The 24888-nt window shown below is 40.5% G+C and overlaps 1 protein-coding gene across 3 annotated transcripts in view; it reads right to left on the bottom strand.

Annotated features, from left to right (window-relative positions):
• LOC114653632 (E3 ubiquitin-protein ligase HECW1-like) overlaps window positions 1-24888 on the bottom strand; it is a 461230-nt gene that overhangs the window by 376353 nt on the left and 59989 nt on the right. The window contains exon 2 of one of the 3 annotated variants that reach the window (XM_051929083.1): window positions 15481-15538. The exons of the other annotated variants lie outside the window; for them this stretch is intronic. Coding sequence (XP_051785043.1) covers window positions 15481-15507 — 27 coding nt within the window. The 5' untranslated portion in view covers window positions 15508-15538. The remainder of the gene's footprint in view (window positions 1-15480; window positions 15539-24888) is intronic. 3 annotated transcript variants of the gene reach the window in all.

Here is a 24888-nt window from a genome sequence, read left to right as displayed (position 1 = left end):
TAAAAATAGTGCTAAAAGCGTTAGTCCCAAGTGTTACTCGGGCAATGGCATAAACGTGTCTCATGTAAGCGTTAGAACAAGGATTAATATTGTGCTGTAAAAGTGCCAACAGCATTAGTGCCTAACGTTACTCAGGCAACAGTACAGGCATGTCTTGCATAAGCATCAGGCCAGCATGTTACCCGAGCAATGGTGTAGACATATCTTCTCCTAGCCTCATAATGGCTTCTCGTAAGAAACACTTCTCATCAGCAGTGATGATAAGGTGAATCTGTCTTCAGGCAGTGAAACTGAAACAGACAGTGAAACCAAAACTGATTCTGATGAATCCGAAAGTGACTCTCACGTCATTCGCACACGTACAGTGTGTTGTTCATATTATTGTTATTATCATACTTTGTACTCTTCTGACTTTGTATTTTTAGTGTTTTGCATGTTTTACAGTAGAAAGATGACATTTAATAAAAATGTAATTTTTCAAGCAAAAATGCAATGTTTTTTGCATGTTTTTTTGAGAAAAAATGTAGCACTAAGGAGGTTAATGTTTCTAAAAAGCATCACAAGGGTTCAAGCTGCATGGTATGTTAGTCAATTCTAGATGGTGTTTGTATATGTAGAAATTCTGGTAGGTAAACATTGAGGGCTTAAATATCTGGCTGAATCTGTGATGTTGCAAAACTATCACTCACCAGGAAGCAACACAGCAACTGTGATAATATATAGTGCTTCCTTGTGTAATGATGCTAAAAATAAGCTGTTGCTCACTGTTCAGACACTAACAGTTACCATAAATAGAATCATAAATTATTTAGGCCTCCACTTCACAGGTTAACAACAGCATGATAAAAAGTTTTTTCCAATTATTAATACTGCAAAAGACTGATGCACTAAAAGCTGTGATTTCAGAAGATTCTGAATTGCAGTACCAGTGATATCTCTCCATGAGTAACTATGAAATGTTTTTGGATAGCACAGGAGTTACATAATTAATTTATTGGAAAAGAGAGCATTCATTTCATAGTTTGCATTTTCTGATTTTTTTTCTGTTGGCCGAGGTGTTGCCATGGGGGATGTTCAAATTAATTTCAGAAGAACAACACAATTGCAAATGTAATCATGAATAATAATTTTTTATTTTGAGAATTAACATTCTTAATCAGAAAAACTGAAAGTAAAGATCTGTCATTATTTGTTGGACATGATCACTAACCAGAAACCATAGGGGAATTCTTGTAATTTTAGAGTCAATTCTTTTCCAAGGCACTAAAATGAACAGGTGCTTTTAGGATTGCTTTTTTACATCAAGATGATACTAAATGGTACAATTATTGTAATTTGGCAGCATAAAATACTGTAGACACATTCATTAAATGCACATCCAACTGCTGTGGAAGTTTGCTTTTATTTTAATCTATACATGCATTTATTTTAATTCACTATTGCAGGGAACCAGGTCCTAACACATATCTAGCCAATATAGAGTGAATAATTAACCTACTACACACCTATTTGGCCCCTACAGGAATCACCACCTTACTGTAGTGGTGGAGTTTGTGTTCCCTTGTGACACTGGGTGCTATGTTGACCGGAGCAGAAGCTTCTAGTCGTGTCTCCCAAGGCCAATTGGTCCCAGGTGAAGGGTCAAACAAAGATTGATTCATAGCCCCTAATGATGCAGATCCACAAATTTAAAAAGAGTACTCCATCTGGTATGGGGTTAATGGGGAATCCCCCTGAAGTCAGGCCCAGAAGGAGTGCTCATAGACAACTGCCTGGGGACCAGGCCTGCCATTGGGCCTCTACTGTGGGCCGACCACCACCAAAAGAAACAGGGGCCGGGTGCGATGTGACCTGGGTGACGGTCGAAGGCAGAGAGATCTTTGTAGACTGAAACCCAGACACATAAACTGTCTTATGAAATGTGGAATGTCACTTCTCTTGGGGGAAGAAGCAAGAGTTGGGAGGATGAGGTCGAGCACTACCAACTAGATATAGCTGGGCTCCCATCCATCCACTTAAATGGTTCTGGAACCAAACCGCTGAAAAGATGCTGGACTCTCCTTTAATCTGGAGTTGCCTGATGTGACGATGCCGGTCCCCTACAGACTCCCTCATGGGAGTCTGCTGAACCCATACCGTCGATAGTTATGACCGAGATGAGCTGACAAATGAGGACAATTTTCTGATGATGCCAGAGAATGGTAGAAAAAGTACTCAAGTGCTTTTGTAAAAAAAAAATCAAAACACAAGTAAAACCAACAAAAGTGTCAATTGTGCAGTGTTCAAAACAGTACATAAGTAAATCCATAAAATCCAATGAAAAGTGGGAATAAAAATAATCAATAAATAAATCTATTAAAAACCAAGGTTAAAATGCAGTCTAATGCCTCCTGATCTCAGCCCACCTCCTTTTCATTCTCCCCGGCTCACCCATTGCTCGCGTAGCCGGCGGAGACTCAGCAGCCACAAGCTCCTTTCGGCCAACCTCCGTCTAGGGTGCCTCCAGGCATCACGGCCAGACCGTCCAAGGTCGGCTCTCCTCCCTTCTTCCTTCGCGCTCACGTGGTCACACCTCAGAAGCCTAGGGAGGGCATTTGCCTTGCTCCACCCTAATGTTCAGTGGGGCGAACTAGCCCCTAGAGCGCCACAGCTAACGCTCTTTCACGGGGCCCCAGCTCGTGCTGTCTCCTTGCTCCAGGTGGCCAGATCCTCCTGCTAAGACTGCCTTTCACATCTTTTAACCTCGTTCCTTCTTTATCTCATTTCTTTCATTTATCTCCCATCTTTGATTTCTCCCCTTTTCTTGTGCCGACCCATATTTATACCCTCACGTCTCCGTGGGTGCAGCGCTTTAATTGCATGCCGCAGGAAGCCAATGAAGCAATTGAGAACGATCGCACCTGCATGTGCAGGTGTGACTCACTCCAACTACCTCATTAACTCCCTGCGGTCATACAATCGCGCCCTTTTATGTTTAAGAGAGATGCTGACAGCTGGTAAGTGCAACACCCTAAAAACCTTTTTATTGTCTCCTTTTCTTTTACACCTCTGAGACCAAAGCAATCAAGCTCATCTCACAAAAAGCAGACCTACAGCACATGGCTGCATAATCAAACCCTTTAATTAATAACACAGTGCACATATATAACATTTCTCCCCCCTCACACCAACAGCAAGGAAATCTAAATATATAACAAAACAGTTAAACATGAAACGTAGTAACAAAATCCTGCAAGTGTCCAGGGCGAGAACTCAACCGAGTGGGACATGAAGATGGGTCCTGGGGCTGAATAACAGGCTCCGCTTCATTTTGTGCTACATCAAGCTGGATAACACAGTCACCCAGCTGGGCTGGGCCAAGCTGTCGGGTGACCTGTACTGGAGAGGACCAGAAACAGGCCATTTTGTTATTGCGATGAGGCTTCTGAACTCTTACCCAATCCGAGACTGCTATGCTGACCTCCTTGACCCGTTTTGATTGATCAAACCTTTGTTTCATTCTGTGTTGCTGTCTGGTGACAGACTGCTTAACATGAGGAACTGAAGGGAAGGCACAGGGCATACTCTGACCGAAAAAAGCACGAAGTCTGTCTCTATCTATCTATCTATCTATCTAGAGGTAGGGTAAGCTCATGAGGAAAGTAGGCGAGACTCCAGTTGTGCTATGCTAGGATGATCTGCAGTGCAAAAGGGTATTAAGCAGAGCCTGATCAAAAGAACACCCTTGTGCCTGGTGTGCCCTAAGGCCATTTTTTAGTGTTTGGTTGAAACATTCCACTTCTCCATTGGACTGTGGATGGTATATGCAGTGCGAACATGTTTAATGCCTTTTGATTCCAGAAATGAGGTAAACTGATTACTGGTGAACTGAGGCCCATTATCTGAAGTAATGGTCTTAGGGAGACCCCAGCAGAAAAACAGTGATTCCAGAATGTTAATGACAACACAGGATGTGACTGTGGCAGTTGCAGTAACCTTTGGCCATTTCGAGTGTAAATCATACATAACAACCAAATACCGCTGATGGTGAGGGACACCATGGATTTCTCCCAAGATGTCCATCTGTATATGTTCCCAGGGTTGCGTGGGCCAGGCAATAGGCTGCAATGTGGGAGGGGCCTGGAGACCTGTCTTGCCACTTACCAGACAGGCCACACAATCTTTAACCAGAGTCTCAATGTCCCTGTCTATGCCAGGTCACCACACCAAGTCACGACATCTCTGTTTTAGTTTCACTATACCAAAGTGGCCCTCATGTGCCATTGACAACACACGTGCACTGAGCGCATTTGGAACCACAGTACGAAACCCTCGTGCCACACAAGAACCATTCCAGCAGAAGAGTTCTTCTTTCACTCTAGCAAAGGGTAACAGATCCTCAGGTTCCGTGCTAGGCCAACCATTCCTGATGAAGTGCCATACCTGGGATAGTACTGGGTCATGTGCAGAGGCCTCCTTGAATTCTTAGAGAGATATAGTGATCTGAAGAGGCATGTGCATCATCTGGACAATTATCATGTTCCATTTGATCAGAGTCAGGAGGCTGGGCTGAAGCCGTAACTGAGCAAGACAGAAGGTCTGCAATAACATTTTCACGCCCCAGAGTGAACTGGAGAGTAAAGTGGTACTGGTGAAGGCGATCAGAACAACGATGTAACCTCAATGGGCGGTGTCCAGTGCCAGATGCCGACAGCAGGGTAGTGAGACCCTGATGGTCTGTTCTTAGTGTGAAGTGTTGGTCATACAGGTAAAGGTGCCATCTCTTACATTCCCAGACACATGCCAGTGCCTCACGTTCACCCACTGAGTATTTCTGCTCTGTTTCAGTGAGGGCGCGAGAGGCAAAAGCTATGGGCTTCTCCACTTGACCCTGACTTTGTGACAGCAAGGCCCCCACTGCTATAGCAGATGCATCACAGGTGACAAATGTGGAGCTAGAGATGTCAAAGTGGGCTAGAATCGAAGGGGAAGTAATCTGTGATTTCAGGAGGTGAACAGCCTTGGCACAAGCAGGAGACCACACCCACGGCTCATCCTTCTGCAGCAGCTGGCGCAATGGTGCAGTAGTAACAGAATACTGGGGCAAAAACTTCAAATAGTAACTGGCCATGCCTAGAAAAGAAGCCACCTCAGCTGCAGATGTAGGCTCCGGAATGGCGTGGATTGTATCAACATTTGATTGGAGTGGAGATATGCCAGCAGCTGACACTTGAAATCCAACAAATTCTATCTCTGGCACTGCAAAGACACACTTCTCCGCATTCAATGTGAGTTTGTGTTTAGATAGAGCTGAAAAGACCATGTGAAGACGTTTGTCATGAACAGCAGTGGTGAGCCCATGTACAACAATGTCGTCTAAGTATATGACCACTTCAGGGATGCCAGCAAACACTGAGGACATGACTTTTTCAAAGCTGCTTGGTGCTGAACATAACACAAACGGTACTCTTGTATAACGAAACATGCCATTATGTGTCACAAAAGCTGTCAGGTCTCTACTGCTGGGGTGGAGGGGCACTTGCAAATAGCCTTGCCTAAGATCCAATTTAGAAACAAGATAGAACCATAAAACTGTGCCGTGAGTTCTTCTAAAGTGGGAAGTGAATATTTGTCTAGAATTATTGCTTTATTTACTGCACGAAGATCTACACAGATGTGCAAGCCACCAGACTTCCTCTTAGCTACTACTATGTTGGAGACCCATGGGAAGGCGTTGACTGGTTCAATGATGCCAGCTGCTAGTAGCTGCCGCAGCTCAGTGAACACCCCATTTCGGAAGGCCAGCAGAATATGTCGGAGTGACTGTATAACCGATGCGACAGTGGGGTTGAGTAAAGGCTTGTGAGTGTAGGCAGTGAGGCAACCCAAACCTGTAAAGAGTCCTGGCCATTTTTGTTGTTGTGGTGAGGTTACTTGTAAGATCTGCATGCCACTTTTATCTAAGACAGAAAATCCCAGGGCGAGAAACAGATCTAACCCCATCAGATTTGCCCCTTTTTTTGTAACATGAAAGCAAACATCAGGCAGAACATCTTTTCCATACTGAACAGTGAGGTAGACTGAACCCATCAGGGAGATCCGAGAATCCCCATAACCATTGGCAGTAGTGGTAGATGGAGACAAGGCCATAGAACTGAAAACTGTTTATATGTGCTTTTATTTAATAGGGACATGGTAGCACCAGTGTCCAACAAGAGGGAAATGTTCATATCATTTAAACTGACTGTGTATGACTTGAAAGCTGCTGGTCCTGAAATCACATTGTGAATTATAGTTGCAGTCTGTCTGTGCGCACTGATTGGAGAAGAACGACATACCTTAGCAAAGTGGTTCCGTTTACCACAGCTGCGACAGGTCTGACCATGTGCTGGGCAGCTTTGAGCTCTGGTTGTGAGTGACTGTGACCCACAGTTTCCACAGTGCTGCTGAAGTTGTTCTAAACGTCTGCGCTGCACAAACTGCACTGTCTGTTCTCTGTCTGTTGCGCTGACTTCAGATGCTGTGGAATCACAGCATGAGCCAGCTAGTCCTTTTAAGTTTGCAACATACTGATGCACAGTCTCCCCAGGAAGCTGACAGCGCTGTCTGAAAATAAATCTCCGTAGTAGAGCACTTTGTGGGGCAGAGAAGTGGGCATTCAAAAGTGTAACTAAAGTATCGTATGTGTCAGCTGGTCCCAAAGTTCTAAGCACTCGCTGCCCTTCTGCTCCCAAGCAATGAACAAGTAGCGCTCTTTTACATGCGACCGAAACATCCTCAAGCCCCAAGGCAGTGAGAAAGATTTCAAAGGACTGTAGCCAACGAGTCCACGGAATCGGAGGCTCACCGGGTAAAAGTAGGAAGGGAGGCGGTGGTGAAAGAGAAAACTCCAAATTTTATGTCTAAGAGAGAGACACCCAAAAACCTTTTTTATTGTCTCCTTTTCTTTTACATCTCTCAGACCAAAGCAATCAAGCTCATCTCACAAAAAGCAGACCTACAGCACATGGCTGTATAATCGAACAATGTAATTAATAACACAGTGCACATATATAACATGCCCACAGTGAGTGACACGGCTTTATGGATTTAAAACTGGCCCTTTTTTTTGAAGCCATGGACCCGCTATACCACACCTGATGGAAAGACTTTGGGCAGGAGTCTGCATCTTTTTGGACCACTGCCTGGTTGATGCAATGTTGAATTTGATCCAGAGAACCTCTGTGCTGATGAAAGTCACAGAGGGTAGGACTCTGACTGCCATATGTGCTCATATAGCTAATGGCAGTTTGTAATACCAGGCCTTTTTAGAGTGCTTAGAGGAGATCCTGGAAAGGGTCCCAGCTGTGAACTCCATAGTTCTGCTGGGTGAATTCAAAGCCCACGTGGGTAATGATGGAAACCCCTGGAGAGGCATGATTGGGAGGAACGTCTTTTCTGATCTAAAACCAAAGGGTGTTTTATTATTGGACTTAACTGTGCTAGCCATAGTGTGTCCATAATAAAAACTATGTTCAAACATAAGGTGGCTCATAAGTGTACTTGGTACCAGAGCACTCAGGCCACAGATCTAAGATGGATTTTATAATCACATCATCAGATTTGTAGCCACATGTTCTGGACACGTGGGTAAAGAGAGGGGCAGAGCTGTCTACTAGTCACCACCTGGTGGTGAGTTGGGTCAAATGGTGGGGAAGCACCTGGACAGACATGGAAAGCTCAAGCAATAGTGAGGGTGGACTGGAAACATTTGGGGAATTCCCCTGTCCAGAAGACTTTCAACTATGAAAGAGTTTTTCCTGCATCCTGGGAAATGTTGGGGACATACACTACTGGTCAAAAGCTCTAGAACACCTCAGTTTTTTCAGTTTGTATGGAAATGCACACAGTTTAATGTCTTAATGTTTCATGAAATAAAGGCATAGAACAAATAAACAATGGGAAATAAAAAAAACAAGTCAAAGAATCATTAAGTGTACAAAATTGTATTCAAACTTTTGATTCATCAAAGTAGCCATCTTTTACTGATATAATAGCCAAACACACATGTGGCATTTCATCTACAAGGGATATCAAATATTGGTCAAAAAGATTTTCCCAACATTGTTGCAGAAGTTCCCACAAATGTGTTGTAATTGTTGGTTGATTTCCTTTCACCCTTCTGTCCAGTTCATCCAAAACTAACTCAATGGGGTTTAAGTATGAAGACTGTGCTGCCCATTCCATGTTTTGAAGTGTACGTTCTTGTTCTGTTCTTTTAACTTAGCTCTGACATAGCCAGGATGTATGTTTTGGATCATTGTCTTGTTGCAGTATGAACCCTGACCTACTAGATGCAGACCAGAAGTTACTAAGTGGTGCTTCAAAGTGCTGTGGTAACCCCTTTGATTCAGAATGCCAGCCACTCTGTGCAAGTCACCAACTCTGCCTCCAAAACATGAACCTCAGACCATTATACTTCCTCCTCCATGTTTGACAGTTGCTGTCACACACTGAGGAACCATCCTTTCACCAATTCAACAGCGTACAAACACCCTATGTTAAGAACCAAAGATTTCAAATTTTGTTTCATTGGTCCATATAACTTTCTTCCAGTCTGCAGTAGTCCACAGCCGGTATTTCAAGGCACTATTTTGTCTTTTTAGGAACAGGTTTCTTACTGCCACTTGCCCAGCACAAAGACTCCTCTTCACAGGAGAAACTGAGACTTGCTTTTTTCAACCATTGCTAAGCTGTGCTTGAAGTTGTTGTGCTGTGAGATGTCTGTGAGATGGTGACCCTCAGAAACTTGTCTACTGATTGTGTTGTATAAATGTTTCTTCCAGTTTCCAAATGCATTTTGATTGCATAAGATACCATACTCACTGACACTTTTATTTCTTTTGCAGTTTCTCTAAATGAAAGGCCTTCACTTCTAAGGGTAATAATACTCTGTCTCATTTAATTTGTTAATTGCCGTTTTCTTGCCATTATCACTTTCACTATTCACTATCACTATTACAACTTTCTACAATGTAATATTGTCCAAGCAGTACTTCAGAGGGTATAATAACACTGTCTGTTCCAACTCTGCTTTAAGACAGGGAGAGGGTTTTTAAGTAATCAACAGATGTTGAGACACCTGTGCAAATTGTTTGCTTCAACTTGCCAGGCTTAATTTGCTTTAATTGCTGCAGAATATCTGTGTGGATAGGTGCTGACTCGGACTGAGGATGTAGTCTGGTGGTGGAAGACACATTTTGAGGAGCTCAGCACTGTTCCCAGTGGATGTGGGACATTGCCAGGGCTGTGTTTTGTCTCCTGTCTTGTTCGTGATGTTCATGGACAGGAATTCAAGGCACTGCCAGGGAGGGGAGAGTACCAAAAGGGCCTTAAAAATGCATCACTGCTTTTTACAGGCAATGTTGTCCTGTTGGCTTCATGTGACTATGAACTCCAGCATGCACTTAGACAGTTTGTGACAAAGTGTAAAGCCACAGGGATGAACATCAGCACCTCTAAATCTGACATCATGGTCCTCAGCAGAAAAAACAAGAACTGTCTTCTCTAAGTGGGAGGTGAGCTACTGCCTCAAGTGAAGGAGTTTAAGTACCTTGGGGACATGTTTACAAGTGAGGGTAAAAGAGAGGGTGAGGGTGAGACTGACAGATGGGTAACTATACCGGTTCATTGAGGTGAGGAAGGAGGTGAGTTAGTAGGCGAAGCTCTCGATTTAGCAGTTCATCTATGTCCCTACACTCACTTATGGTCATGAGGTTTGGGTAATGACCAAAAGAATGAGATTGTGGGTTTAAGTGGTTGCAATGAGCTTTCTCCAACATCCAGAAGAGGCTCGGAGAAGAACCATTGACCCTCCTCATTGAGAGGAGCCAATTGATGTGGTTCGGGCATCTGATATTGATGTCTCTTGGGTGCCTCCCTTTGGAGGTTCTACAGGCATGACCAGCTGGGAGGAGAGCAGTGTGAAGACTTAAGGTTTGCTGGAAGGATTACATCTTCCAGATGGCCTTGAAATGTCTTGGGATACAACAGAATGAATTGTCAAGTCTAGCTGGGGAAAGTGACATATGAGCGTCACCGCTAAGACTGTTGCCCCTATGACCTGGACTAAGATAAGCGGTGAAAAGTGAATGAATGAAAACCTATTTGGAATGCTCAGGAAAAGGTGAGTAACTGGAGAAATAAAACATAGTGTGGGTATGTGGATTTATGTGAGTATAACTCCACTCACACAATTACTTTGCACCATTACATACTATTCAATGAGTTCAAACATCACGCTAAAAAATACATTGTCTTGTCTGAGATTGTACTGTATATCATTTACCTTGGTTGTCACATATCACTATAAATTTTAGCATTTACCGTTTTCTACGATACAAGAAAGAGTTTAAATTAGCTTAGTCGTCATTTATTAGACTTTAATATAGTCGACCCTTGATATACGACCGGCCTGACATGCGAACAGCTTGATTTACGACCAAAATTTTTGTTTTGATTTACGACCAACATCTTGCGTTACGACCTGAATGTGGTCACGTGTATCCACTTGCGCGATTGTAAACAAACAGCTGAGAGCGTTTGTAAGCGTCAGTCAGAACCCAGATACATGTGTTCGTGGATGTAATTTCGGTCAGTGCAGTGATTTATATAATTTATTTCGATAATTGCTAAGGAAGGAAGAGAAGGTAACGAAGGTAAAAAAAAGCGATCACAATCGAAACAAAGAAGGAAATTGTGCGGAAATATGAGAGTGGTGTTCGTGTGACCGATCTCGCTAATATGTACAGCATGTCGAAATTCACCATCTCGACAATTTTACAAAGAAAAGATTTGTATAAGGAGGCTCCTTCCAAACAATAACCACCTTCCATTTCATTCTCCTCCTCCTCCCTTCCTGCAGCCCAAAGATGTCAAATTAAATGGTGAGTACAGTATGAAACTGTTGTTTCTGGTAGGCTAGGCACTTTTTATAACTTTTTGGTTAGTACATTAGAAAAATTATTGGTGTTTTGGTAAATTATGCACATTATAAAACCCTTTTTTATTTTGAAAAGGTTAAGTAAGTGTTGCTATGGGAGGTTCGGAACGCATTATGGGTATTTCCATTATTTATCTATCTATCTATTTCTTATGGGAAAAACAGTCTTGACTTACAACCAGCTTGAGTTACAACCAGCCCTCGCAAATGAATTGAGTTCGTAAGTCAAAGGTCCACTGTATTCTACTTCACAGATTGTGATCTTCAATTGAATTGATTACAATATATAGTTAAACTTAATACATACCCAATACATTTTAACTATGTACAATAAGTCTATTTCATCATCTAATATATATAATTTTCCTTTTAGTTGTATTTTTCACTGTCACTCAACAATATTATGTCTATTTTTTCATGGCTCCAAACACCATACTAACTCCTACTGTCTCTGCTGTTCTCTTTCTGGTTTTCTGTGGCGGTGATCTGCACCACCACCACCTGATCAAAGCGCCGGGCAGTCCCTACATTGATGGACTGAAGACCAGAGGTCCACATGACCATCATCGTCTAATTCTTCCACATGAAGCCTGAAGACCATGATTTAGATCATTTGTGTTAGGTAAAATGCCTAGTGGGGCCTGGGCAGTCTAATGGCCGTGGAGCCCATGCAGATTTTGTTTTTTTCTCCAGCCCTCTGGAGTTTTTCATTTTGTTTTTTCTATACTCCCTGGTCATTGGACCTTACTTTATACTTTGCTAATTAGTATAGCCTAGTTTTATATATTTTTTCTTTTTTTCTTTCTTCATCTTGTAAAGCACTATGAGCTACATCATTTGTATGAAAACCATCCATCCATCCATCCATTTTCTAACCCGCTGAATCCGAACACAGGGTCACGGGGGTCTGCCGGAGTCAATCCCAGCCAACACAGGGCTCAAGGCAGGAAACAATCCCGGGCAGGGTGCCAACCCACCGCAGTTGTATGAAAACGTGCTATACAAATAAATGTTGCTGTTGCTGTTATTATCAGAATGCCACTAATAAAAATCCACTCATAATAAAATTATACTAAATTGAGATTAAAAATTAAACATTAATAGTGGGATGAGGTGAAAATGATTCCTTATAATAGCCAACTGTGAAAATGATGACAGGGCTTTGTTAGAATGACCACACTTACTACATTATCTTTGTACATGACTAAACAATTTACTGCCCATAGTCAACAGTAGTAGAATGTAGGAAACATTGTTTGATTTAGCATTCATTAGCATGCTTTTGAAAAACTGTGTATAAAAGGTTGCTTTGCTAGTCCAAAAAGAGACATGCTAAACAGACCTGTACATTTGCAGAACCCACATTGGTGACTACACAGCCTCACTAAGTGCCACTGTAGACAAAGAAAACCTCCCAGGAGCTTAGGTAATGATCTTATAAGCAATTATTACATAGACACTGAAGTAAATGACTGACATAATGCCAGAGAAGCTCCCAAAACCTAAAAGTGAGAGCAAACAGTTCGTACATGGAACATATGAGAACCTATGGCAGACAGGCAGCCTGAAAGCAGCTAAGAGTACATAGTTCTTTAATTATAGGTAGAACTGTATAGATAAGTGTGTCTGCCAAAAAGAGCTCTGGAGGAATGACCCCAGGGTTTTTAGAGTGTATTCTTCACCTCAAAGGTAGTTCAGAGGAGAACTCTTGGAATACCACCTAGTTGGAGTTTAAGAGTTGCTCCTTTCCTATGGCCTATTAATCCTACAGACAGAAGGTGAGCTGGAGCAAGGGCTCAACTGACAAGGAAGTAGTGAGATTTTATTAGATAGAAAAAGAGGCGAGACATTAATAAAATATAGCAAAGCTCAAGCCTGGAGATTAAAAAATCTTAAGCAAAAGTAAAAGATGTGAACCAAACAATCAAAGTTAAACAAGGGTCAAAACCAGACATTACAATATTAGAGAATTAAAAGATCAAAATTTTGCATGAAAGAGGCATTTTTCAAATCACAAACTCAGATGAGGAAGCACTCTGATTGCTGACCTTTTAACCTATTGCATGATTAATGATGGGGATGTGATCTCTATGACTTTGCCCTTCGCAACCACCAAAGCTACCTAGCAGTGTCTGGACAAAATGGTGATTCCCATTATAAACAAATAGCATTGAAGGTGTTACAAGATCCATCCATCCATTATCCAACTCACTATATCCTAACTACAGTGTCATGGGGGTCTGCTGAAGCCAATCCCAGCCAACACAGGGCACAAGGCAGGAAACAAACCCCGGGCACGGCGCCAGCCCACCGCAGGGCACGCACACACACACTAGGGTAACAACATGCAAAATCCACGCAGGGAGTACCTGGGAAGTGAACCCGGGTCTCCTAACTGCAAGGCAGCAGCACTACCCACTGCGCCACCGTGCCACCCAGTATAAATATACCTTATCTTGAAGGTCCAACTCATGGTGAGTCAGTACGGTGGCCTAACCTAGACAGTGAAGGTAAAAAGAACACTCCAAGCAACTCTGTGAAAAGCTGATTAAAAAGCAGAAGTCATGGAATTGTGACAAAAATTATCCAAGTCACTGAATATCACATACCACATACATCCATCCATCCATTATCCAACACGCTATATACTAACTACAAGGTCACGGGGGTCTGCTGGAGCCAATCCCAGCCAACACAGGGCGCAAGGCAGGAAACAAACCCCGGGCATGGTGCCAGCCCACCACAGGGCACACACACACCAAGCATACACTAGGGACAATTTAGGATCGGCAATGCACCTAACCTGTGGGAGGAAACCGGACTGGACTGTGGGAGGAAACCGGAGTACCCAGAGGAAACCCACGCAGACACGGGGAGAACATGCAAACTCCACGCAGGGAGGACCCAGGAAGCGAATCCGGGTCTCCTAACTGTAAGGCAGCAGCGCTACCCACTGCGCCACCATGCTGCCCAATATCCCATACAGTCTAATATAATTGATCATTAAGAAATGGAAAGAGTATGGCACAACTGAAAATCTGCCTAGGGCAGTTTGTTCACAAAACCTCAGTAATCGCACAAGAAGAAGACAATTGAAGGAGGCCACCAAGAGACCAAAGATAATTCTGAAGCTGCAACACAACACAAGCTGCAATGGGTATGATTGCTGAGACTGTGCATACAACAACTGATGTCTATTTGCTTTTCCAGCAGCAGCTTTGTGGAAAAGTGGCAAACAGAAAGTCACCGTTAAAGAAATGCACACAAGACATACAGAAGACTCTGAATTCAGTTTAATGGAAGTCTTATGGTCTGATGAAACCAAAATTGAGTTTTCTGGCAATCAGAGTTAACTCCAGGTTTGATTGCGCACATTATCAAAAAGAAACCATCTCCACCATGAAACATGGACAGCATGTGAGAACTGACAGCAAAATGAATGGTGCAAAATAGTAGAAGAAAATGTGATGCAGTCTGCAACCCCAAGCATATATCCAAAACTACACAACAATGTCTTAAAGACAACAATGTAAATGTCCTGGAGTGCCCAAATCAGAATCCAGATCTTAATCCAATTGATATTTGTGGCAGACTTGAAAAGGGCTGCTCAACTACAATCGCCATCTGACCAAGTTGAAGCAGTTTTGCAAAGAAAAATGGGAAGAACAGCAGTTTCAAGACAGTTTCGAATCTTGTGTACATACTGTACATAGACTCAAGACTAGCATTTCTGCCAAATGGGAATCTGCTAAACACTGACTTGAAGGGGGTGAATACTTATGTAATTAATTATTTTGGGGTTTTACATTTCAATTCATTCAGACCACTTTGCAGAGATCTGTTTCTGCTTTGACACTAAAGTCAGTACCAAAAAAGCCAAATTAAATCCACTGTGATTCAATGCTGTACAACAATAAAATATGAAAACTTCCAAGGTGGGGAACATTTATATAGGTACTACATAAAACAATATTTCTATAAATAACATTATTTATCCTAAATATAATTAAGAGCCCTTTAGTCTTACAGATAAAACTTCTTTTACATTTGGTTATAAACTGGTTATATATTTATAAGGAACATGTTATATAGTGGGAGCTGTCCCCAATATGTGCATTAAGTTATTAAAGAAAAATAGCAATAGTAATATAGAATCATAATAATAGTGGTAATAACATAGAAAGATTAACATTTATAATGAATGCATCAATGGTATTCACAAACTGTTGTGAAATGATATTTGTGATGACTAAGTAAAGTCAATGTTATGGCCCATAATTACAGTTTATATTATTTGTTAATGCATGAAATAGTGAAGTTTTCTTTAAATACACAGATCGAAAAAAATCTTATGAAAAAGTGACGAGAGAAGAGCCAATTTAACAAAATCAACTGATGAATCAAGACTGTGCAGGCAGTGTGCAACTGTGCAATGCAGTGTTTTGTTATGAATGGTGGTGACTTTCCTTCATGAAATGAGAAAAATAGGTGATTTCATAATTTAGAAGAAGGTCACTAACCTTAACACTACACAGGTGCAGCAGCATTATGACCCGTCAATTGAAAGCACATCAATTCCTGAGGAAGAGTTAATGAAGATACTCAAACAGAGCTTAAGATATAGCAAGAGCATAAAGTGCAATTTAACAGTTTATAAAATGATCTTGCATATATTTCACACAATGCTGATCAGCTGTTGTTAAATTGGAAAGAATGTTTACTTTTGTCCAAATTGAATTAATAATGTGGAATCCCAATAAACACAGACTGGCCAAAAACATTAAAATTCCAAGAAAAAATGGAATTGATTAGCAATAATGATAAATGATTTTATTAATGTCATTTTTGAGAACTGGCAATAAAAATTCTTCATAAAAAAGCAATACAACTTTTTACAGTTGCAAACTACAAACAGTCATTCATATGCCTGACCTAACTAAAACGTCTTAGCATTGGAAATCATATTCAATAATTAAACCATTGCCCATGAAAGTAAATTAACAAAATGTTCCTTTGAAAGAAATGTCCCTATTTTGTGATTGCCTAATATGATTTAATAAGAAAAATCACAGTATTCACTAAAAATGCCAAATTATGATAAATATATATATATATGAATGAAAACACACGTATATTAGACTGTAATCTCACTCTTAATTTAATTCAAAGTCATCTCATATATTCTATATGTGTCACTAAGTATATTAATACAAACAGAGTACACTACATTTTTTGTGAGGTGTAATTTTGGGGACATATAAAAGCTAAAGCTCAGCAAAGGAAAGTTTGACTGTAACAAGAGGAAAGTTTCAATCCCTCCCTTAATTTTGAGAACCCATTAATTTCACTACAGAGTAGCAGAGGCCTCTGATCTACCTTTGAATCACGGGGCACAGAGCAGACACCAACCAGAGAAGCAACACTTGTCCAGCCAACTATACTTCCTTAGAAGGCTGGCGTCCTTCAGCATCTGCAGTAAGATGCTGCAGATGTTCTATCAGACGGTTGTGGTGAGTGCCCTCTTCTACGCGGTTGTGTGCTGGGGAGGCAGCATAAAGAAGAGAGACGCCTCACGCCTGGACAAACTGGTGAGGAAGGCAGGCTCTATTGTAGGCACGGAGCTGGACAGTTTGACATCCGTGGCAGAGCGACGGGCACTGAGCAGGCTCCTGTTAATCATGGAGAATCCACTGCATCCACTCAACAGTATCATCTCCAGACAGAGGAGCAGCTTCAGCGACAGACTGCTGTCACTTTCCTGCTCCACTGACAGACTGAGGAGATCGTTCCTCCCCCACACTATGCGACTCTTCAATTCCACGGGGGGTAAACGTTAACATTATACAAAGATATTGTCTGTCTGTATACCTGCATTGTTATCACTCTTTAATTTAATATTTTCTTTATCAGTATGCTGCTGCTGGAATATGTAAATTTCCCCTTGGGATTAATAAAGTATCTATCTATCTATCTATCTATCTATCTATCTATCTATCTATCTATCTATCTATCTATCTATCTATCTATCTATCTATCTATCTATCTATCTATCTATCTATCTATCTATCTATCTATCTATCTATCTATCTATCTATCTATCTATCTATCATTACAAAGAACACTCTTGTTCATACACACTAACCCACACATACTGGGCATTTAGAATTACTAAAGAAATTCAACATACACATCTCTAAAAATATTCAAACATAGATAGTGCATGTTAACTCCGTGCAGATCCCTGTGTATATCATGGCCAGTAGGAGTCATTACTACAATATCATGCTGCTTAAGAGAGAAACTTTACCACGTATTAATATGCACATCAGTTGGTTATATGTTAAATAATATTATGGTAGATATGCCCTTGAAGTCAGGGATAGTGCCAGTCAAAGAGCATTTTTCCTTGTTTTAATATGAATACATTACATATGCTAGTGTCCTTTACTAGCATATAGAGGTTTATGTCATTAAATAACAGTCCTAAATATTGACTTCAGATGGGTTGTAGTAATGACTAGAACCAATAAGTGATCTCACTCAAACGATCTTAGATCTTCTGTTATAATAACTGAATTATTTCTATGCCTACATGTCATGATTTATATAAAGTTCCAACAGGCCACCCAAGCATTACCTAATAATCTTTGAGAATCTTTAATATGTAAATGGACTGTACTAGCTCAGTCCTAATGTTAAAACTGGATTAGAAAATGATACTTGATGGAGAAAACATTAAGGCTCATAATGGCAGGAGACCTTTCAGTTTGTGCTCTGTGTTCCTTTGAGTTATACTCTTAATGCATATGTACTACTACATACTTTAGAAATATGACCCTGAAATATGACTTTATTTCCAGTCCTAATAGCGAACATAACAAAGTCTATAATATCAAATCTATGTGACACACAGTACTTACTAGGTTATATCTATGAACAATAAATTTAAATATGCTAATTTTCAAACCCAGACATTTAAAATAATGCAAAAAGTGCTTTTACTCATCAATTTAGAAACATAAAAAGTGTATGATATGAAGATTTACATTAATTCCAGATATAACCACTTCCCTGCTTCACTACAACAGCTGTACTAACAAACTTATTCCTTGCACTCACAAGCTAGGAAAACAATACCAGAGAAAATGTATATTTTAAATATAGATATAAAAATATAGCTTAAATAAACTATGTAACAGTGAGAGTGAATAAACAAAAATTTGAATTTTAATAAGGCTGACCTACAATGCAAACTTGAAATTATACAGTAAGAGTCTGTAACATGAGATAAAATTACCAGTAATAAAGCAAAAGGCAGAAAAATAGACCCTTTGGATAATGGGCATTACGAGGTTCTCATGCCTCTCAAATACACACGTGATAACCTTCTGGTGACATCTTTTGACGCTGTCGGTATGTGCACACAGGGTGCACACCCACTTGCTCGCCACATTAATGTGATGTCACCTGCCCACTCTCCTTTTCCTGAAAAACATTTAAAGACACACTCCCCTGAACACACGCATTCCACACAGGACTTTCAATGCACCTTTTGTTCCAAAAGCTTCCGAGTGCAGAGATATCTGAACGCACATTTAAAAAAAACACAACACTAAACGAATTATGCAATGTGAACATTGCCAACAATGCTTCAAAACAACTTGCGCTCTCAAGAAACACTTACAAACTCATTCCACTCTCAACTTCAATTGCACATTTTGTAACGAGGACTTCACAGGTGAGATGGATCTCCACAACCATATGCAGATCCATTCAACACACAGATCTGTATGCAAAATTTGCGACAAACACTTTCACGCACACAAATACCTTACTAACCATCTCAAACACTGCTCCAAAACCTTCACGCGCCAGAAATCTCTCAAAGCACATTTAAACACCCACTCCACTGAACAAACGCATTCCAAACAGATCTTTCAATGCACGATTTGTTCAAAAACGTTCCGAGTGCAGAGATATCTCAACATGCAATTAAAAACACACTCCACTGAACGAATTATGCAATGTGAACATTGCCAGCAATGCTTCGACACAACTCATTCCAATTCCCTTCAGTGTCAACACAGCACTAAATCGTTCATGCACAAACATCGCATTCAGTTTACTGGACTGTAAAACTATCACATCTGCAACCTCACAAACTGTCCTTATTCCCCGGATATGCCTGACCCCGTCAGATTCAAATTTGCCTTTTACTTTTACCCGAAGACAATTTCCTGTTCGATTGGCATTTGCGATAACAATTAATAAGGCACAGGGACAAACTTTCAAAAAGATATGCCTGTATCTGCCAAAACCAGTCTTCACTCATGGACAATTATATGTTACTCTCTCCAGAGTTCCATCTTTTCATTCACTTTCTGTTGTATCCTCAAACCTTCCCTTTTTAGACAACTGTGTCTTTCCAGAAGTGTTCAACCATCAATAAATAATTATGCGGCGTTTGTTATGCCGCGGGTTCACTATTGTGTTGTATTTTGCTCTCTCCAGAGTTCCATCTTTTCATTCACTAACTGTTGTATTCTCAGACCAACCCGTTTTAGACAACTGTGTCTTTCCGGAAGTGTTTAGCATTCAATAAATAATTATGCATGAGATTGAGCATTAACAGGTCTGTGATGCCCTTGGATGTCCCGTACTGCACGCGCGCTACACTGAATGGATCAACCGGGGCTTGCACTTGTTCCCCACGAACGAGGAATTCCCAGGAAGTGCAGTTCATACGCTCGCACTGATTACGTCCCTACCCTTCAGGGGTGTGGAAATCAAATTTTTTTCTACTTGTCCATGGACAAGTAAACTTAGAAAATCCACTTGTCCGCCAGTTAAATTCACTTGTCCATAAACAAATAACAAGTGAAAAATAGTTTATTTTTTCTGATCTCTTTTATTGATACCAAAACTGCCTTCCATTTTAAAACTGAAAAAAGTTCTTTCAGGGAGTAGTATTTTGCCATCTTGCTCTAGAACATTTTATAAACGATTCCCTTATCATTTTAACTCACTAATAAACAATGCCTTCATTATAGCTACACTAGTTCTGTTTCACATACTACAGTTACAGTGAAGATTTTTATAGATATTTCATAACCTTTGGAAACCGTTAGAATGTTTTCTTCTTTATTTTTAATAAACTGACAGTGCAAAACCAACTTGTTTTATATGAAATATTCGCTAATCAAAAACTATCTATTGACAGCTCATCAAAATTGATGTTGTCACACAATAAATTTCTTAACTCCTCAATATATCATAACCTACACAAAATCGCAAATTTCAGGAAAGATTAACTGCCTAACAAGCTTTGTTATGTGGTGAAAACAATTGTATTGTAAGTAAAATGACTGCATTTTTATGTAGAAACAATGAATTTTATCAATCTTCTTCTATAATACGCTACCGTGGCTGTTCATTTGTCTGTCCAGTATTTTAAATCACCTGTAGCTCGCAAACCATTTCACCTTTTGACTTGAAATTTGGTACACATACAGTATACTACGTGACGTCTACTATCCGCTTTCAGGGTGATGATTTGTATTACTCTTTATTTTTATTTTAATATTTATTGTTGAATCAACTCTCGGCAGTGCGGCGCATGCGTATGGGAGCCGTTCTCATTCCCCACCACCTTCGCTAATCATTCTTGAGGCAGATTGAAGACTTAAGTGCCAGTTTAAGTGAAAGATTAAAGAAAACGTACTAAGTAATTGCAACACAAAAACTAACTTAATCAGTTTTAACGCAAAAAGATGCCAACGAAATAAGAGAAGCAGCGGGCCGCTACGGTGGAGAAAAGAAAAGCTGCTCAGGAAGCAGCAAGCGCATCAACCTCTGAGCAAATGTATGCTAAACGTACAGAGAAAGAGGATGAAAACTAGGAATGCTCAAGTCAAGTGTATTTATTCACTACATGTTATCGTGCAGTACGCCGTTACTGGTAATATATAAAAGATATTGATTATAATGAAAAATCAGATTACATCGTAATGTCGGCATGAAAAAAATGACCGCATCTCCAAGCGTGTACATATTAGGGTAAAATACTTATGTAAAACCGTAAGAGTGCTTCCCCTTTGAAAAATCAGCCGTCATTTTGTAAACAATATTGAAGACCAATTTGAGACATGAAGAACATGCCTAAGTAGACTGTTTCCGCACAAAGTACGTACCCAAATGTTTAAAATGTGAAAGTAGTGGTAAAATGTGCCCTGCACAGCACATATATTTTTCTCCAGAAAATTGCACTTGTCCGCGGACAACTGAAACAGAAAAATGCGCTTGTCCGACGGTCAATTTACCCGTGTCAGACGAGTCGGGCGTTGGATTTCCGCACCCCTGCCCTTTGTACACACCCCACCTCGCTACTACCATGGTCGGGTGACACAAAACACGGCGTCAATCCAGCTGTAAGCCGCGTTGACTGTTCATTTGCCTTCCATGGCCACCGCTTCAAATGTATTTCATGGAAACAACACTTCTTTCAATGTTATACAGATTCCTGCAAGAAGTAACTGCACGCACGCTACACTGAATGGATCAACGTGTGTCTACCCGACGCAGAGAGGCGTGGGTAAGCCGTTGAACCCCATTCGTGCTGCAAACCGGGGGATTCCCAGTAAGTGCGAGTCGTACGCTCGCACTTATTACGTCCCTGCCCTTTGTACACACACCCCCCCCTTCCCCCTCGCTACTACCGTGCTCGGGTGACTTGGTGGATTATATATAGAAAAGCAGCCAAAACCGCAAAGAACAATGAAAGGTCTACGTGACTCACAGGTGCATGTGGACTGTGCAAAGAGAAAAACGACTCAGGTGACGAGTTGGGGGTTGGCACATGAGCAGGCAGTGCATACTGCAGACTAGCATGACGGAGGGGGCGGAATGGGCATCCTTCCCCTCTCCTCCTGTTCCACCCTCCACGCCCGAGCGCCGTCCACCCCCATCCCTCGCTCTGGGAGGAGAAGCCGTGATGGCGGTCCGCCAGTTTTCAGTCACGGATAATTGTATGTTGGTTCGTTCCGTGCATTGTTACAATGTTACTTTTCTTGGTGATTTATTACATTACCGATTTTTCAAATGTTAACTTTCTCCCTGTGCTTAAAAATCATTAAAAAAGCGGCCTGATTATGCGGCGTATGGTACGCCGCGGGTTGGCTAGTATCTTTTGTTTTCTGAAATGTTAATGTACAAATCAACTCTACATGTACCAATATTGAGCCTATGAACCTACAGTATGAACTGCCTTCGGTCCCTTCATTTTATGTGTATCTTTAAAAAGTAAAATTCAGTACATGCAATAAAAGGGCATTGTGTCATTTTAAACAAGGGTTACTGCTTCTTGGAGTAATTATGTCCAATTTTTTCTTGAACTTATATTTTCCATGGGCTAGAACAATCACAACTTTGAGCATGGGGTTTGCTTGACTTGGGGATCCTGTGGCTCAGAAACATATGCAAAGTTTTGACAGTGCACATCCCCTCTACAGATGATTCACCAATCAAGTACACGCTAGAACCCACCCTCTAAATCAGGGGTGTCGAACTCCAGGCCTGGAGGGCCGCAGTGGCTGCAGGTTTTCATTCTAACCCTTTTCCTAATCAGTGACCAGTTTTCACTGCTAATGAACTTCTTGTCCCTTCATTTTAATAGCCCTGTTTTTAAGGATTCAGTCATCTGAATTGATTCTTTTCTTTATTATGACAGCCAAATAGAAATGAGATGTGAAACGAGCAGACAGATGATCAGCTAAATTGGGGCTTCACACTCCAACCAGTTTCACTCCAATCAGTTTCTTAATGAGAAGCAGATTCCTGCTGTTAATTAAACTCATTATTTAATTCCATGGCTTATTGCTGCTCTCTTTCTGCCACGGCAGACATTTCCAAAACTATTGATTTTCTGTTTTTTCTAAGAACACCATCAAGATGTTTTGGTGACCTGAACAGACCAACCTTACTGAGACCTTCACCTTTCTTTATTTTCAGATATTATGTGATGGACACAGGTGAGCTGGTCATGTGGCGGCTCGTTTTGTGTCTCATTATTGTTTGGTTGCTAATTAAGGAAAAAGAAACAACTAAGGCAGGGGTAGGCAACGTCGGTCTTGGAGTGCCACAGTATGTGCAGGTTTTTGTTCCAACCCAGTTCCTTAACGAGAACTCAATTATTGCTGATGAAGCACATATTGCTTAAGTGACATTTTAATGCTTCATTTTAGTGGTCTCGCTTGTTAAGGTTCTCCAACCTTAATTGCTTATTTCAATCTTAAACTGCTGCATTCAGTGTTTTAATTGCTCCTTATTAGCAATAAGATGTAAAAGACAAAGCAGCCAGCAGTTCTCCAGCTAGCTTTTTTCCAATTACATCTGTGTGTGTTCATCATGCACAGTTTGATTTAATAAAACACTTAATAGAAAAATGTGACAGACTGAAAATGATCTGTTTTAGGCTTCAAATCATTTGGATGATATCCTTGGAAAGGAAAAAAATCTACGATATAAAAGCCTTACATTGCACAGACTAACAAGCCAGAAAATTAAATAAGGTCTGAGATTGGCAATTATTGGTTTCTAATTAAGCAATTGGGTTGAATGAAAACCTGTAGCCACTGCGGCTCACCAGGACCGACATTGCCTACCCCTGTTTTACATCTTATTGCTAATAAGGAGCAATTAAAACACTGAATGCAGCAGTTTAAGATTGAAATAAGCAATTAAGGTTGGAGAACCTTAACAAGCGAGACCACTAAAATGAAGCATTAAAATGTCACTTAAGCAATATGTGCTTCATCAGCAATAATTGAGTTCTCGTTAAGGAACTGGGTTGGAACAAAAACCTGCACATACTATGGCACTCCAGGACCAACGTTGCCTACCCCTGAACTAAGGGGTCTGAGTCAAGTTAATTAAAACTAAGGCAAAAGAAGTTAATTAGCAGGAAAAACTGGTCACTAATGAAGAAGAAGGATAGAATGAAAACCTGCAGCCACTGCGGCCCACCAGGACCAGAGTTCGACACCCATGCTCTAAATCTTGGCTGTGAAAATGACAGTTTGTTATTTCAACACGGATTTTACATTGCCAACAGTGTCACCAAAATAAATACATGAAGATGTAATTAAATGAATACTTAAAGAAATAAGCAACAAAACATTTTATGACACATTCAACTACTATATGCTATATGTGTTTTTATTTATTAAATGTTGCTTTGCCCAATACATGTGTTTAATTGTTTCATTTTGTCCAAAATATTCCTCTACACCACTAAACATGAAAATATACAGGAAATTACTGAATGCAGGAGTGGATGAAAACACTAGTTACACATATGAAAAGTTAACTTGTAACATGTCCCAAGATTACAGCAGCTTCATAATTACATGCCATATTACTAATTCATGTGTAACTATGGTTCACTAAAATGTTGATGAAAATGTGACACAAAGTCAGAACCATAAAAGAAATATGTCATTTAAAGCAAGTGCTCATACTAAAACCTCTCCACTCATTCACTTCAATAAACCTAACATGTACAGTATATGATGTTGAGCAAACGTAGAGAACCTTGGGAAGACTCACAAAAGGTCAGTGAATATGCAGAATCTATGCAGGAAACACTACACCATCATGTCACCTCTTTGTACAAACACTCCCACATTACTTCATACTTTATTGCATATTTTGCAAATTATAATTGGCTTAACTTAATAGAGTAATGCCTAAAGCAAAATGATTCGCTTAAAAAAGGTTGAATTGTTTAAGAAAATTGTTTAAGGAAATAATGGTGAAGCATTTGGAAATGGCTAGCTAATGATCATTAAGCAGCCTGGGGTCTGGTAGCAAAAAGAGACGCCAAACAAAATAAAAATTGATCAACAAAATGCTATTTAACAGTCATTGGCCTA

Source organism: Erpetoichthys calabaricus, chromosome 6, assembly GCF_900747795.2.
Source record: "Erpetoichthys calabaricus chromosome 6, fErpCal1.3, whole genome shotgun sequence".
NCBI lineage: Eukaryota > Metazoa > Chordata > Cladistia > Polypteriformes > Polypteridae > Erpetoichthys > Erpetoichthys calabaricus.
Note: the sequence above shows the minus strand (reverse complement) of the source record. Positions and strands in the feature narration are given on the sequence as shown.